The 16,405-nt window shown below is 49.0% G+C and overlaps 1 protein-coding gene across 4 annotated transcripts in view; it reads right to left on the bottom strand.

Moving 5' to 3' along the window:
• The window catches only part of SCAP (SREBF chaperone), a 204,369-nt gene that overhangs the window by 61,065 nt on the left and 126,899 nt on the right, over positions 1–16,405 (bottom strand). For all 4 annotated transcript variants that reach the window (XR_012799373.1, XM_075588144.1, XM_075588145.1 and 1 more), the window contains exons 3-6: positions 9,728–9,851; positions 4,851–5,008; positions 2,783–3,003; positions 2,314–2,419 (exon numbers count right to left, since the gene is read on the bottom strand). Coding sequence is in view for 3 of the 4 variants with exons in the window: in XM_075588144.1 (XP_075444259.1) it covers positions 2,314–2,419; positions 2,783–3,003; positions 4,851–5,008; positions 9,728–9,851 (609 nt within the window). In the remaining variant the exon portion in view is untranslated. The remainder of the gene's footprint in view (positions 1–2,313; positions 2,420–2,782; positions 3,004–4,850; positions 5,009–9,727; positions 9,852–16,405) is intronic.

Below are 16,405 nucleotides of genomic sequence, written 5' to 3'. Positions count from 1 at the left end.
TGCGTCTCCCTGCAGGGCGTGTGCCTGGGAGCTGCACCTGTACCTGCGTCTCCCTGCAGGGCGTGTGCCTGGGAGCTGCACCTGTACCTGCTGCTCCCTGCAGAGCGTGTGCCTGGGAGCTGCACCTGTACCTGCGTCTCCCTGCAGGGCGTGTGCCTGGGAGCTGCACCTGTACCTGCGTCTCCCTGCAAGGTGTGTGCGGGGAGCTGCACCTGTACCTGCGTCTCCCTGCAGGGTGTGTGCTGGGAGCTGCACCTGTACCTGCGTCTCCCTGCAGGGCGTGTGCCTGGGAGCTGCACCTGTACCTGCGTCTCCCTGCAGGGCGTGTGCCTGGGAGCTGCACCTGTACCTGCGTCTCCCTGCAGGGCGTGTGCCTGGGAGCTGCACCTGTACCTGCGTCTCCCTGCAGGGCGTGTGCCTGGGAGCTGCACCTGTACCTGCGTCTCCCTGCAGGGCGTGTGCCTGGGAGCTGCACCTGTACCTGCGTCTCCCTGCAGGGCGTGTGCCTGGGAGCTGCACCTGTACCTGTGTCTCCCTGCAGGGTGTGTGCCTGGGAGCTGCACCTGTACCTGCGTCTCCCTGCAGGGCGTGTGCTGGGAGCTGCACCTGTACCTGCGTCTCCCTGCAGGGCGTGTGCTGGGAGCTGCACCTGTACCTGCTGCTCCCTGCAGGGCGTGTGCCTGGGAGCTGCACCTGTACCTGCTGCTCCCTGCAGGGTGTGTGCCTGGGAGCTGCACCTGTACCTGCGTCTCCCTGCAGGGTGTGTGCCTGGGAGCTGCACCTGTACCTGCGTCTCCCTGCAGGGCGTGTGCTGGGAGCTGCACCTGTACCTGCGTCTCCCTGCAGGGCGTGTGCTGGGAGCTGCACCTGTACCTGCGGCTCCCTGCAGGGCGTGTGCCTGGGAGCTGCACCTGTACCTGCGTCTCCCTTCAGGGCGTGTGCTGGGAGCTGCACCTGTACTTGCGTCTCCCTGCAGGGCGTGTGCTGGGAGCTGCACCTGTACCTGCGTCTCCCTGCAGGGCGTGTGTCTGGGAGCTGCACCTGTACCTGCGTCTCCCTGCAGGGCGTGTGCCTGGGAGCTGCACCTGTACCTGCGTCTCCCTGCAGGGCGTGTGCCTGGGAGCTGCACCTGTACCTGCGTCTCCCTGCAGGGCGTGTGCCTGGGAGCTGCACCTGTACCTGCGTCTCCCTGCAGGGCGTGTGCCTGGGAGCTGCACCTGTACCTGCGTCTCCCTGCAGGGCGTGTGCTGGGAGCTGCACCTGTACCTGCGTCTCCCTGCAGGGCGTGTGCCTGGGAGCTGCACCTGTACCTGCGTCTCCCTGCAGGGCGTGTGCTGGGAGCTGCACCTGTACCTGCGTCTCCCTGCAGGGCGTGTGCCTGGGAGCTGCACCTGTACCTGCGGCTCCCTGCAGAGCGTGTGCCTGGGAGCTGCACCTGTACCTGCGTCTCCCTGCAGGGCGTGTGCCTGGGAGCTGCACCTGTACCTGCGTCTCCCTGCAGGGCGTGTGCCTGGGAGCTGCACCTGTACCTGCGGCTCCCTGCAGGGCGTGTGCTGGGAGCTGCACCTGCGTCTCCCTGCAGGGCGTGTGCCTGGGAGCTGCACCTGTACTGTACAGAGAACACCAACCAACGAATATGTTACTTTGGGGGGAAGGGGGCAATAATCCTGTAATGGAATATGGTGCTCAATAGAGGATCAGGGACATGTAATGATTATTCATGTGATAAAAAGAAGAAATTACAAGGATCCGCTTATCATTTTTTTATACCCGGTCATGAAACATTTTGGGCCAATGTGGGAACCTTTGCAACATGAACCGAGACGGGTTCACTTCCAAACACCTTGTTTGTAACGGAGTTAAAGGTTTTGAAAGCGGGTGCAGTTACGGGTAGTAACTTGCACAGCCCAATCACTAGACCTCGGCCTTCCTGTCTAGTAAGGCCGAGCTCATGGAGGCGGCGTGGGTGCCACCACGCGCACTCCTGCAGCCCCAGCGATGTGTGCACTAGGCTGCAGGAAATCGGGGAGGCGATCGGGAGGGTGGCGATCGCGTCACAGACGCTGGTTCGCCCACATTGGCCCGAACCAGCTCACGTGACGCAGCCCGAAACCTCAAATTTTACTTGGGCCAAAATGTAGCAGCGCCGACGCGTGCAGTGCCGACGGCACTTGAGGAACGACAAGTGCACGCGCACGTTGTGACGCCGCCACCATGAGCTCAGGCTAAGAAGTGCGCAGCTAGGCAGAAAGGCAGGCCGGCCGGCTCACAACTTATCAGTACGACCGACACGTTACAGCCCTGCTTCCTTACCTGGCATGGTATCGGCCCAGTACCAGCGTGACGGTGTAAGACACGATCCTCTTGCGGTTGTACAGGCTGACACCACTCTGCTTGCCGGGCACACCAAAGAGCAAGTCTGGAAAATAGGAGCGGGGACTGTGAGAAGAAGGGATTTACCACCTGAGGACAGAACCATCGCAAGGAGACGCCTGCACCGGCTACCATTTTGTTTTCAACCAAAGACACACATATCCAGTGCTACATCCAACAGGACAACAAATATATAGTTACATACTTAACTGTTTGTCTTCTCATAAGTAAGGGTCATTTAGTTAATACTCTTTGGCCAAAGCGTTATAAGCCTGCAGCCACGTCACGAACAGTATATGCAGGTTTCACGCACGCACGCACGCGAAAATTATTAGTGATCACTCAGGCTGCCTGGGTGTGTCCCCGTGTATGGCCGCTCTCAGATTATACTTTGCTCCCTGGGTCCTACCCTTGAGTGTTGCCGAGGTCTGCAGGGTCTTGGGCTCATGCTGCTGGATGGTTCTGATAAGGTCCGGGTCGTTGTTGAAGCGGTCGCGGCTGTTCTGCCAGAAGTTGGCGGGTGAGAGCAGCAGGCAGCCATGCTCTGGCAGCTTGTCACGGAGCTTCTTCAGGCCCGGCACGAGGTCCGTGACCTGCAGACACAGGTCCTCCAGGCTCGTCCCACTGGATCTGAGAGACGAGACATAAGCAACAGTGTGTCCAGTTCAGAGGGGCACTGTCTGAAAGGGTATGAAGGCAGCGAGAGAGAGGAGGACAATCAGATCTTTTAAGGTTGGCAAAACAGTAACAAGCAAACGCCATCATACAAAGTACGGCACAGATAAAACACCCAAGAGTGTCTTCCCCAGGTCCATAGACCATGTTGCACAGCGCTTAAGCTGCAGACGAGGATTCTGGGTCGTGACATGCAAACGAGCACCCAACGGGCGTGTCATGCTTAGCTTCCTATTTACTTTGTTACATGGATTCCTCTGGATCAGGACTCTTCATCTGATGGCCCATGGGGCCGGAGGGCCTAGATGTGGCCTTCATTGGCTGAATCGCTCATGTGACCTGGCCGTTGCCCAACAAAAGCATAATTTGTTTGTCTGCCTGAGAATCGCACGCTCTCTATGGCCGTCCTCATAGAGGTACGGCCTTTTGTTACGGGGGTAAGGTACGCGCTGCTGTGGGGACTATGGATGAGGCCTGGGACTCTCAGCAGCCTAAGAAACTGGTAGGAAATTAGCAGGCACAAAGTGTCATGTTTCACACTAAAACTCACTTGTAAATGATAGTGAATATATCAGGAGCGGCTCAGTGAGTAAAGACACTGACTGGCACTGAGAGTTTGAAGCGGGGGAGCCTGGTTTAATACCCGGTGTCGGCTCCTTGTGACCTTGGGCAAGTCACTTTCTCTCCCTGTGCCTCAGGCACCAAAAACATAGATTGTAAGCTCCACGGGGCAGGGACCTTTGCCTGCAAAAATTGCTAACAAGAAAGAGGAACGCGTTTCGCCCAGTTGTGGGCTTCCTCAGGCTCCGTCAGATCAGATCACAAAGAAACCTTGATGTGATAGCATTTACACAAGGGCGTGTAAGTGTGTTTTCATTTTTATTACCCCCACCATCATTTATTAGAGGTTACACATATTACTATACCATTCCTCTACCTGTATCCCCCTTTCTTTCTGTATCCCCATTGGGGAAGTGGTTGCAAAGCCCCGCAGGAGATGAGAAGCTCTCACCAGCGGGGCTCTCATTACCTTCTGTATCTGTTTGCGTTTGCTTGGCCTTATGTGGCATGTCATTCTGTTCACGCCATTGATATAACTCTGTATCCCCATTGTACTGCTCTGTGGAATATGTTGGTGCTTTATAAAGGATTATAATCATTCCCATTGGTCTTTTCCCTGCTGCATTACACAGCTGGTCATGGGATGTTGAAGTGTAGAAACAGTGGACCTGTTCAGAGACAGCCTGTCCTCATCACAGATTCCGCATTGGTGAAGCTGGTATTTGGTTGCAAACCCCACACATTTCGGTTATGGTGAGAGAAAACAAAAAAAACCACGACAAATACCCTGTGTGATAAAAGGTACAGCCAAGATAAAATACCTGTGAGTGCATCTGCGTGTCTCCTACACGTACACAAGTCTGTTCACCACACGGTCACGTGTCACACAGTGCGTAGGCTGCAGACAAGGATTCTGGGTAGTACATGAAACAACAGGCTAAGGTTTTCAGGCAATAAAGTGGATGGGAAGGTAAAAGTGACACTCCTACTAGGTGTCCATCTGCCTGGCACTACCCAGAATCCTTATCTGCAGCTTAAGCACTGTATAACGTGACAATGGTGTGAGCGATGAACCAGTACAGTCAATAATTCATAAACCCCCAAAAAGAGGGGTTCAACAAAAGGGGCTTGCTGCGGTGTTGAGAACAGCTTGTAATCTTATCCTATATTATAGGGGAATATTATCAGGTGCACAGTCTCATTGTTGCATGCTTTATGACGGGGGGTCTGTGCGACAGTACCTCTCTCTCAGCACATGGTTTCTGATCTCCTCCACCAGCGGAAAAACCCGTGACAGCGGAGAACGAAACACGTCCACCGCCAGGAAGTTCTTGTCCCACGGAGACACGACAGCCTTCACCAAAACCTGCTGGATGTAGGCCACGGGTAGCCCGGTATACTGCAAGGGAGGAGGCCGGGGTTAATAGCAAAGACTTCACAGCACAATCTGGACACGCCATAAAAAATAAATAAAGGCACATGTTAACCCCCTTTTCATGTGACCAATGGGATCTGGGTGAAGAAAAACAATATGAATATGAAGGAGTGGCTCAGTGAGTAAAGACACTGACTGGCACAGAGTGTGAAGCAGGGGAGCCTTGTTCAATTCCTGGTGTCGGCTCCATGTGTCCTTGGGCAAGTCACTTTATCTCCCTGTGCCTCAGGCGCCAAGGACCTCAGCCTGCAAACTGTCTCTGTAAAGCGCTACGTAAAACTAGCAGCGCTATACAAGAACATGCTATTATTATTATTATATGATGTGAACCTGTCAGACCGGTTTGTTGGCGCTTGACTGAGATATGTAACCGAGAGGTCTTATCCTCATGGAAGTGCATTCAGGATGCAGTACCGCAGGTGTCCACCAGGCTGGAGACATTAATAAAACTACAAGTCCCAGATGCCCTGCAGTGCTGGATTCACCCACTTCCTGGTTGGGACTTATTTAAAGCTGCAGTTCAGTCTTTTTTTTTTTTTACATTTATTTTTTTACTTCAATAGTTTCATGTGTGCAATCTCTAATTACCTAAAGAACAGTATAGCTGCAGCTCAATTCGTTTTCCATGTATTGATAGGTCGAAATTTGTTTACATATTAAAAGCTGGTATTTGTTTATAATCTGCTTGACTGCTATTCATGAGCATTCCTGCACTGACAAGTCCTAGAGGGAGGGCAGGGCTGACAAAGGGGTGTGCCAGAGCATGGAGGGGCAGTGCCTTAGCAAATGGCTGTTAAAATAGAATACAAGAAAATTGGTCTTTCAAAGTTGTTTTTTTAAAAACAGAAAATGCTAAAAGTATTTTTTCTTACTACAGAACAACAACCAAGTAATATCACTAAGGGGGATATTACTCTGACAAACCCCACTGACATTGCAAATGCATTCAATGATTACTTTGTGGGGTGTGCCACTAACCTATTAGCGAAACGCAGCACAAACCCCAAACCTGAATCTCATCCTGGGAGTACCCCTATAGTCCCACCCCCTCCCAACACTGCCCACAATTTTCAATTTAGCCCAGTATCTGAAGAGTAGATTACACAAGCGCTCCTCAAACTAAAACTAAGCAGCCAATGTGGACCCGACTTACTACAATCTAGGTTCCTACGCCTTGGTGCCCCAGCCATTGCCAAACCAATTGCGTCCATAGTCAACTCTATCCTGTCTGCAGGCCATATCCCTAAGACCTGGAAAACTGCCAGAGTTGTCCCAATCTTCAAAAGTGGGGACAAAAACACTGTCTCAAACTACAGGCCAATCTCACTTCTCCCAATTCTATCCAAAGTTATGGAAAAATGTGTCCACTCCCAATTAAGCGAGTTCTACACCAAGACAAATTTCCCTAGCCAATTCCAGTCTGGGTTTCGTCCCAAACACTCCACCGTAACTACCCTGCTAAAAGTTTGCAATGAAATCCAGTGTGGAATGGAACGGGGACAACTCACTGGTGCAGTATTCCTAGATTTTGCAAAGGCTTTTGACACAGTTGATCATGCTATCCTGCTTAACAAACTCCAGAGCTCTGGAATAGGGAAACATGCTTTAAACTGGTTTCAGTCCTACCTATCAGGAAGATCCCAACATGTGTCCATCTCAGGCTCTAACTCCAACCCCCTGGATATCACCTGTGGTGTCCCGCAAGGCTCTGTTCTGGGGCCCCTACTCTTCTCAGTGTTCATTAATGATCTTCCCACAGCTTGTAAGGAAGCCTCAATACACATGTATGCAGATGACACAATCCTGTATGCACACAGCCATAGCCTCTCTGACCTTCAACACATACTTCAGTCTGACTTTTTGAGACTCGAAAACTGGATTTCCCAAAACAAACTGTTTTTAAACACTGACAAGACTGTAACAATGGTATTTGGGACCAAGACTAAATTTGTAAAGCTTCCAGTGACTGAGCTCCTGATTAGAACCAACGCTAAAACCACCCTAACACCTGTCACTAGTTTTAAATACCTGGGCTTATGGTTTGACTCCCACTTAACATTCGGGATGCACATTGATACCCTGACAACCAAGACCTATGCCAAACTAGGGGTACTTTACAGGAACAAATCCTCCCTAAGTCTCCTGGTCAGAAAGCGTATTGCACAGCAGATGCTAATGCCAATTATTGACTATGGAGACATAGTATATGGCTCGGCTCCTCAAACCCACCTTAGCAAACTTGACACCCTCTACAATTCAATTTGTCGTTTTGTTCTCCAATGCAACTACAACACACATCACTGCGAAATGCTCAAAGAACTAGATTGGTCATCACTAGAGTCTAGGCGCAAAGTTCACCTTTCCTGTCTCACCCTCAAATACTTTCTGGGCAAGCTACCCAGCTACCTGAACAAGCTCCTCACCCCTACCACATGCAGTACCTATCACCTGAGATCAGACTCCAAAAGACTATTCATGGTCCCAAGACTCAACAAAGTATCCGGACGTTCCTCCTTCTCCTTCCGTGCACCCCAAAACTGGAACAACCTACCAGAGACTCTCATATCCACCACCAGCTTAAGTTCTTTCAAATCTAAGGCTGTCTCACACTTTAATCTGGTCTGTAACTGTTTCATAAGCTCATAATATATATTTTCTTTAACTGTGCATGCAATGTCTTGTATATAAATGTATACCTTGTTCATTTATGTAACTGTATTTGTAACCATGTATTATTTGTTTTACTCTGTGCCCAGGACATACTTGAAAACGAGAGGTAACTCTCAATGTATTACTTCCTGGTAAAATATTTTATAAATAAATAATTTATTAAAAAATACACACATGCAGGATATTGCCTGAACTGCAGCTTTAAAGAGCAGGAAATGCAGCACTCCTGGCGTAGCCCCTCCGTTGCTGTGTTGCCCACACGCCTGTACTTGTCCTGCCCAGCTAAGTATATTGCTATCTTGTTTACCTGTGTATGACCTCGAATCCGCTCTGGACTATTGTCTTGCTTAACCCCACAAGTACCTTCCCTGCTATTTTGATTATCTGTGTGTGACCTCGGATTGCCCTGGACTTTGCACCGATTAAACCCTTGTATCTATCTTCCTTCCTGCGCCTGGTCATTCCTCGGCGTTCCCAGAAACCTATTTTAGGAAAAATATGGACTTTTGGTGCTCTCATATACAGCAAATAACATCTGAAAACAGACTTCCGCTTCCCATGTAAGTATCTCCGGAAGCAGGGGGTCGCCGGAGCCGGAAATCAACGCGGTCCCGCTCCGGAGACTCCCGGCTTCAACCCTAATCAAAACATTTTTATTTCTTTAAATAAACCAAGAGGCAATGCCCCTTTAAATTTTAGTAAAGAGGCCAGAAAGATCCTGCAACGGCATAAGGCGACCCCTAATCTGACACTGCCCCAATACCATGGGGCGCTCAAAGGGTTGAAATAAAGACTATAAAAGCGATATACATTTTGTTATACATGACTTGCTAGGTTTAATTGATTCAGGAAAATGGAAACCCATGGATCAGTTGCTGTGCGTTACCCTGCTTATCCCCATATTAAATAGGAGGGAGGTTGGGAGGGAGAGCCACGGTGCAGATCCCGAGATGGCACGGTGTTAGACCGGGCCCTGCTTCCAATCAGCGAACCTCCCGGGACACAAGTCCCTCACTCCTTGGAAGTGCGGTTCAGTGTCAAGGAAGAGAGGCCCATTGGGATGATTCTCTCTCTGCCAGGCCTTGGTACAAAGGTCAATAATCAGATCCATCTCGGGTAGATGAGAGGCCAGATGCGTCACACGCATGGAGAGATAACAGGAAAGAAAACAGAAAACGCAGGCCAAGGTTTACGGACACGACTTATCTGATCAGACTTCACTGTATACGGCCTTGGAGTACGGCAGGAGTTGGGCTATCACTCAATCCGCTCTCACAACACATACACATGATTTATATACCGTCTGGTCTGTTCAGGGATGATTATGGATCACTGAGGTCCTGCTTCTACGTACTCTGTGTATGGAGATCTTGGACAGCTCCAGAAATGACAGAGGAAAAGGTGTCCCAACTGTTAATATCCCACCACCTTAGTGTAAGATGCCTTCAACGTGGCCAATTGACTTCACCTCCCTGTGCTTCGGTTAGTAATGTTTAAATGAAAAGCTATGGTGCCTCCATGTAAATACATGCAAAGGAAGAGGTCGGCTCTGCAATGCGTGCAGCGTTTCTCAGCTATACGAGAGGGGCTTCACAAGGAAACCGTCTCTGTACAATTGTAATTCCCGTGTTGGATCACACCTCTTACTCTCTAGGGTCCGAACACGTTGCACACAAGCCTTACGGTGCCACAACAAACGACTCCCTGTGCCAAAGAGCTTACAATTTAATCCCCGAAGCCCAAGTCACAGGGAGTGGACACGTCAAACCTAGTTCCTCACACTCCCACCCACTCTGCCAATCATTCCCCCTGCACACTTCTTCATTTCAGGGTAAGCTAAGGAACTGTAGTAATGGCCACACCATACCTTGGTTGAAGCCCAGCTTCTTATTTATAATACGATGAGCTTTTCTAGTGGAATATGAACCTGTCCAGAAACCGGTGCTGGACATGGTAGCGGCAAAAACGGTTTCTTGTAGGCAGAGCTGTGACCCAGAATGCTTTGCAGCTTACCCAGTCTGGGCGCTCGTTGTGGTCCCCTTGGCCTGGATCTGGAGGAGGAGGCGAGTAATCCTTCACAGACGTGGTGAATTCAACTGGTCCCGTCCCAGGCAAAGGGAGCTTTAACAGAGGGTAACTGGGAGAGAGAGGGGGGAGAGCGAGAGAGTGGGGTGGGGGGGAAAGAGAGAGAGGGGGGGGAGGGACAGAGGGAGAGAGAGAGAGACACAGAGAGAGAGAGGTGGGGATAGGTGAGAGAGAGGGGGAAGGAGGAGAGAGGTGGAGAGAAAGGTAGAGGGGGAGAGGAAGGGAGAGGGGGAGAAGGAGGGAGGGGGAGAGAGAAATGGGGAGGGGGAGAGAGAAAGGGGACGAGAGAGGGAGAGAGAGAGCGGGAGAGAGAGAGGGGGAGAGAGTGTGCGTGCACGGAGGGAGAGTGAAAGAAAGAGGAGCAGATAGAAGATGAGGAGGAGAGAAAGGGGGAAAGATGGGGAATGACAGAAGAGAAAATGAGAGAATAGGAGACATTACATTATTTTCAATGGGATTTTCTATACACAAATGTAGAGACACACAGACACACACACACACAAGATGGCACAATCCTTCTATATTTTCACTATAACGCAATGTATTGCCGGCACCTCTGAAACTCAAGAAGTTAACAACCCAGAATAAAGAGTCATATTTCTGGCACATGACTTAAGTAGTTTGCTTACAATAAGGTGAGGTCTATAGTGATTAGTTTATCCTAGTGATTGTATGTCCATTGTAATAGCAATTTACATGGTGTGTGTGTATATATGAATACGCCAGGTGAGCGGGGAGGGGAGGAAGGGGGAGCGGAGGGGGGAGGGGAGGAAGGGGGAGGGGGGAGCGCAGACTGAAAAGTTTGCAGACACCTGCCTTGATTCAGGCCTCGCCTGACTGCAGGTCTTCCTAACAGTGCTGCAACCAACATCAAAAATACCACCCGACTCCCTGATTAATGCTGGGAGCGACCTGCCTCAGAATATCCCCCCGGGATTCACACTCCCAACAGGGCTACTGGTTTCATCACACACTGGAGCGGAGCTTCCCAACTCCTCCAGGCCTCAGGGAGCACTAACAGAGCGGGTTTAAAGGCTATCCTCATTAGCACAGGTGGCCCAATTACTTGGACTGAAGCACCTGTGCTCCAGTGGAGGGGGGGGGGGGGAGGGGGGGAGTATACTTAAGCCCTGCGCGGTTACTGGTCCTTGAGGCCCGGAGTTGGGAACCCGTGCGCTAGCGTTACCCTTGGGGAGGCCGGCACGGCAGGATCACATTAGCCGCCTCTTGCCACATATTCCGGCTGAGCCAGAGGGGATCAATAAAAGTGCTGAGCACAGGGCTGCCGGTGAGAGAAGCACTCATGCAAGGTAGTTACCGTCCATCCTGCTTCATGCAAACCTCTACCTCAGGGGTGGCCAACTGCAGTCCTCAAGGGCTACCAACAGGTCAGGTTTTCAGAATATCCCTGCTTCAGCACAGGTGGCCCAATCAAAGACTGAGCCACCGATTGGGCCACCTGTGCTGAAGCAAGGACCGATTAAGCCACTTGTGCTGAAGCAGGGACCGATTTAGCCACCTGTGCTGAAGCAGGGACCGATTTAGCCACCTGTGCTGAAGCCGAGATATCCTGAAAACCTGACCTGTTGGCCGGCCCATGAGGACTGGAGTTGTCCGCCCCTGATTTATCCTTTATAAAATGTCATCTTTTGAAGCGTTTTCCCCGAAACCATCAACGGCGTAATCTCCACGGCCATCTCGTGACCGGTCTCAATAAATCCGCATGCTATTGGATCCTTTGGACTCTTGGATGGGAAGTCACTGCCCCCGACATTTATATTTCGGCCGGGTGCTCTTATCCATGTACTTGATCATCTCATTGTTTGCATGGGGTCCCTGCTCTTGAACTGCAAAGCACTGTGCCACTGGCGCAAAGATGGAGGCACGTTCTTAAGCTCTAGCAATTAAAAACGGTAACCTTCAGGCAGCATGTGGCTCCGGGGAGAGCTCCATTTTAACCTCCCGGACACAGAATATTTCAAACGCTCCTATCTCCGGGATGGAGCAGCACATGGCAAGGCGCTAAGTTCCAAACGTTAGAGGGGGCAAAGAACGTATACGGGCTCCTGGGGGGCAATCGCGGCTTTAAAAGCAAGCCGAGGGTTGAAAAAGATGACAGATGCCAGCATTACCAGTCATAAAGGGGTAGGGGGTGGGGATACAGGAGGAGGTCACCCACCTCTAATATACAGGAACTACAACTGCCCTATCCTCTTGATCTACATGCCCCGCTTTCTCACTGCCGTTCTCTCCCTACCAAACCTCAGCCCCTGGCTTAATTCTCACACGCGCATGCTGCGTTCCTGCACACGTTCCGCTGAACGCCTCTGGAGGAAATCTCACACTCGCGCAGACTTCCTTCACTACAAATGTATGCTATCCGGTTTCAACTCTCTCAGGCTAAATAAACCTACTTCTCTTCACTAATCAACACGCACAAGTCTGACCCACGCCGACTCTTCTCTGTCTTTGACTCCCTATTCAGACCACCCTCAGCTGCCTCCTCTTCTTTCGCCATCTCACCTCAGGACTTTGCCGACTATTTCAAGGAAAAGGTGGAATCCATACGTCAGAACATCCCCTCTGTTTCCTCCTCCCATCCCACACCCCTTCCTAACTCTCCTCCTGCCTTCCTTGACTCTTTATCCGCTGTCACAGAGGAGGATGTGGCACTGCTGATCTCCTCTTCTCCCTCTACCACATGCCCTCGTGACCCCATTCCCTCCCATCTCCTAAAACCTCTTGCGCCTACTATAATCCCTACGCTCACACACATTTTTAACTCCTCCCTCTACTCTGGTACCTTTCCCTCCTCCTTCAAACATGCAAGTTATACCATTACTAAAAAAACAGCAAGCTTGACCCTACCTGTCTTTCTAACTATCGGCCTGTCTCCCTCCTGCCTTTTGCCTCTAAACTCCTTGAACGTCTTGTATTCTCTCAACACCTATTCTCTCCTATACCCTCCACAATCTGGCTTCCGCACTGCTCACTCCACTGAAACAGTCCTCACTAAAATAACTAATGACCTCCATGCTGCCAAAGACAGAGGTCATTACATTCTGTTCATACTACTCGACCTCTCTGCAGCATTTGACACTGTGGACCACCCTCTTCTCCTTCACATTCTCCATACTCTTGGTATTCGTAACAAAGCTCTATCCTGGATCTCCCCTTACCTCTCCCATCGTACTTTCAGTGCCTCTTCTGCTAACAACCTCCTCCTCTTCTATCAATCTCTCTTTGTTGTGGTACCCCAGGGCTCTGTCCTGGGACCTCTCCTCTTTTCTCTATACACACTAGATAGGTGACCTAATCGCATGTCTTGGGTTCAAATATCACCTCTATGCTGACAATACACACATTTTAACCCCTTACCTTACACATGCTGTACAGAACAAAGTTTCTGAATGTCTCTCTGCGATATCCTGGATGGCCCTCCACCGACTTAAACTTAACATGTCAAAAACAGAGCTCCTCATATTTTTCATCCCAAAACTGGCCCCACTACCTCCTTCCACATTACTGTTGGAAGTTCAGTCATAGATCCAGTAGCGCAAGCATGCTGTCTAATGGTCACACTCTCACATTCAAAACGTATATATCTAAAACCTGTCGCGTTTTCATCCGCAATATCACAAAGATACGCCCTTTCTTCTGTTGCTCAACTGCTAAAACTCTGACTCAGGCCCTCATTCTCTCCCGTCTCAATTACTGGAACATCCTGCTGTCCGGCCCTCCTGCCTCTCACCTGTCTCCCCTACAATCTATCCTAAACGCTGCTGCCAGAATCACACTACTCTTTCCTAAATCTGTCTCAACGTCTCCCCTGCTGAAATCCCTCTCCTGACTTCCTATCAAATCCCGCATCTCACACTCCATTCTTCTCCTCACTTTTAAAGCTTTACACTCTTCTGCCCCTCCTTACATCTCAGCCCTAATTTCTCGCTATCTACCATCCCGACTCTTGCATTCTGCTCAAGGATGTCTTCTTTCTACCCCTTTGTATCTAAAGCACTCTCCCGCCTTAAACCTTTCTCACTTTCTGCCCCGCACCTCTGGAATGCCCTTCCCCTCAATATCCAACTTGTACCCTCTCTATCCACCTGCTTAATGAAGCATGAGTAGCACCGTGGCTAATGCTATACTAATACATAAAGCTTGGCCCCCTGCAGACGCACTTACAGAACGCCCTTTACTGTCTCTGTACATTCTTCCTACCTACCAATTAGATTGTAAGCTCTTCAGGGCAGGGACTCCTTTTCCTAATGTTACTTTTATGTCTGAAGCACTTCTTCCCACTATGTGTTCTTATAGTTTTTGTTATTTATATGATTGTCCCGTGTATTACTGCTGTGAAGTGCTATGTACACTAATGGCGCTATATAAATAAAGACATACATACATACTTAGAACATGGGTTCTCAACTCGTCCTCAAGCCCCCCCCCCCCCCCCGCCCAACAGGTCAGGTTTTCAGGATCTCAGCTTCAGCACAGCACATATGCTGAAGCAGGGACTGATTAAGCTACCTGTGCTGAAGCAGGGACTGATTGAGACTTATGCTGAAGCAGGGAAATCCTGAAAAACTGACCCGTTAGGGGGGAGTTGAGGACTGGAGGCGAGCCCCCTGCCTTAGAATATATCACTGCAGGATTATCACACTGCCTCTCTGCCTTCATAGCGTGTGTTCTGGTTGTCACTGTCTGGTTCTTGTTCACACCCCTTAGCACCGAGCCGCAAAATACATTGGTGAGCTGCAAACACATGCTAATAATAAGTGTGTGTGTGTGTGTGTCGGCCGCCTTATTACCTGTGGTCTGCATTCCGTGCATGCCGCGTGGTTTCTGCAGAACAAACAAGGCCCGTGGGTGCTTTTACATTACATACACAGAAGTGCACAGGTGTTGGGTGTATATTCATTACAGACGAGTTAGACGAGAGTTCAGCCTCGGGATCTCTGCGATCAGACCGTAAAACGATGCTCAACGCTGCGGATTTCTTAGGAACCAGAGCCGCTGACAGAGGCCGGTGCTGAGTCAGCCGCTTCCTGTGCCTGGTTATACGTCTAACCATACTGTGCATCTACACTAGGGGGGCAACGCCAGTCGTTAAGAGCCACCAACAGGTCAAGTTTTCAGGATATCCCTGCTCCAGCACAGGTGACTTCGAAGCCGGAAAACCTGTCCGGTTGGGTCCTCTCCTGCTGCACTGACAGCCATTTAGTGAACCCCCTAGCCGAATCGTCGCTGATCGATCACAGCAGAACGGTTCGATTGGCAACTTAGCTAATCACTTGTCAGTAGTAGATTGTATTAATGCACATATTGAATGGATCCTATCTTTTTTTTTTACGGCAGCTTGAACTGATTTTGTATAAATCTTGATATGATTTTGCTATATTAATTCCTAAATATTTAATATGTTTGGAATTCCATTTATATTTAACATTTCTTTATAAACGTGACATCTCCGGTATTGACAAATCAGAAGCTTTAAATTTAAATTTGACATTATTGATTATATATCCAGAAACTTTTCCAAATTCGTTTAGTTGATATTGAAGATTAGGTATGGAGATTAATGGATTAGATAACCACAATATTATATCATCTGCAAAAAGAGATATTTTATCATTTATATCTCCTATCTGAATTCCTTTAATATTTATATCTTCTCTAATTGTAGACGCTAGGGGCTCAATTGATAATGCAAAGAGAAGCGGGGACAGGGGGCAACCCTGTCTGGTTCCATTTTTTATTTCAATGGGGACTGGGTCTCCTCCCGGAAGTTTAACTTAGGCAGTTTGTGATCTATAAAGAGCTCTAACACCCTCTAGAAATGGGCCTAAAAATCCAAATTTTAACATTGTTTGATCAAGAAATGTCCATTTTATTTTATCAAATGCTTTTTCTGCATCTAAACTTAATAGTATAGCTTTTGTATTAGTCAGATGTACATGGTCAATTATATTTATAACTTTTCTAGTGTTATCTGAGGCTTGCCTATATCTTTGATGAAGCCTGCTTGGTCTATATGAATGAGACATGGGAGTATTGAAGACAATCTATTTGCTAGAATTTTACTATACATTTTTAAATCTGAGTGTAGTAAAGAAATAGGTCTTTAACTTCCACATTGGAGCGGGTCTCTTCCCTCTTTAGGTACGAAAGCCAAATTAGCTGTAGACATCGAGAGGGGGATAGGGGCCCCTTCCATGAATGAGTTGAATGTCTCAAGAATATACGGGGACAAAACCTTTATAAAATTTTTATAGTATAAATTTGTAAAACCGTCTGGGCCTGGAGTTTTATTTGTTTTTTAGTAATTTTATAGCATCAAAGAGTTCTTCCTGAGAAACTCTTATATTTAGAATTTGAGATTCTTCCTCTGTTAAAGCTTCAGTTCAGTCAATATCCTGCATGTGTGTTTTTTTTAAATAAATAAGTTCTGTAGTAAGAAAAAATACTTTTAGCATTTTCTGTTTTTAAAAAAACAACTTTGAAAGACCAAATTTCTTGTATTCTATTTTAACAGCCATTTGCTAAGGCACTGCCCCTTCATGTCTTGTCACAAGCCCTGGCACACCCCTTTGTCAGCCCTGCCCT

This window comes from Ascaphus truei, chromosome 2 (assembly GCF_040206685.1).
Source record: "Ascaphus truei isolate aAscTru1 chromosome 2, aAscTru1.hap1, whole genome shotgun sequence".
Lineage (NCBI taxonomy): Eukaryota > Metazoa > Chordata > Amphibia > Anura > Ascaphidae > Ascaphus > Ascaphus truei.
The sequence above is the reverse complement of the archived record's forward strand: the minus strand, read 5'-3'. Positions and strand labels throughout refer to the sequence as shown.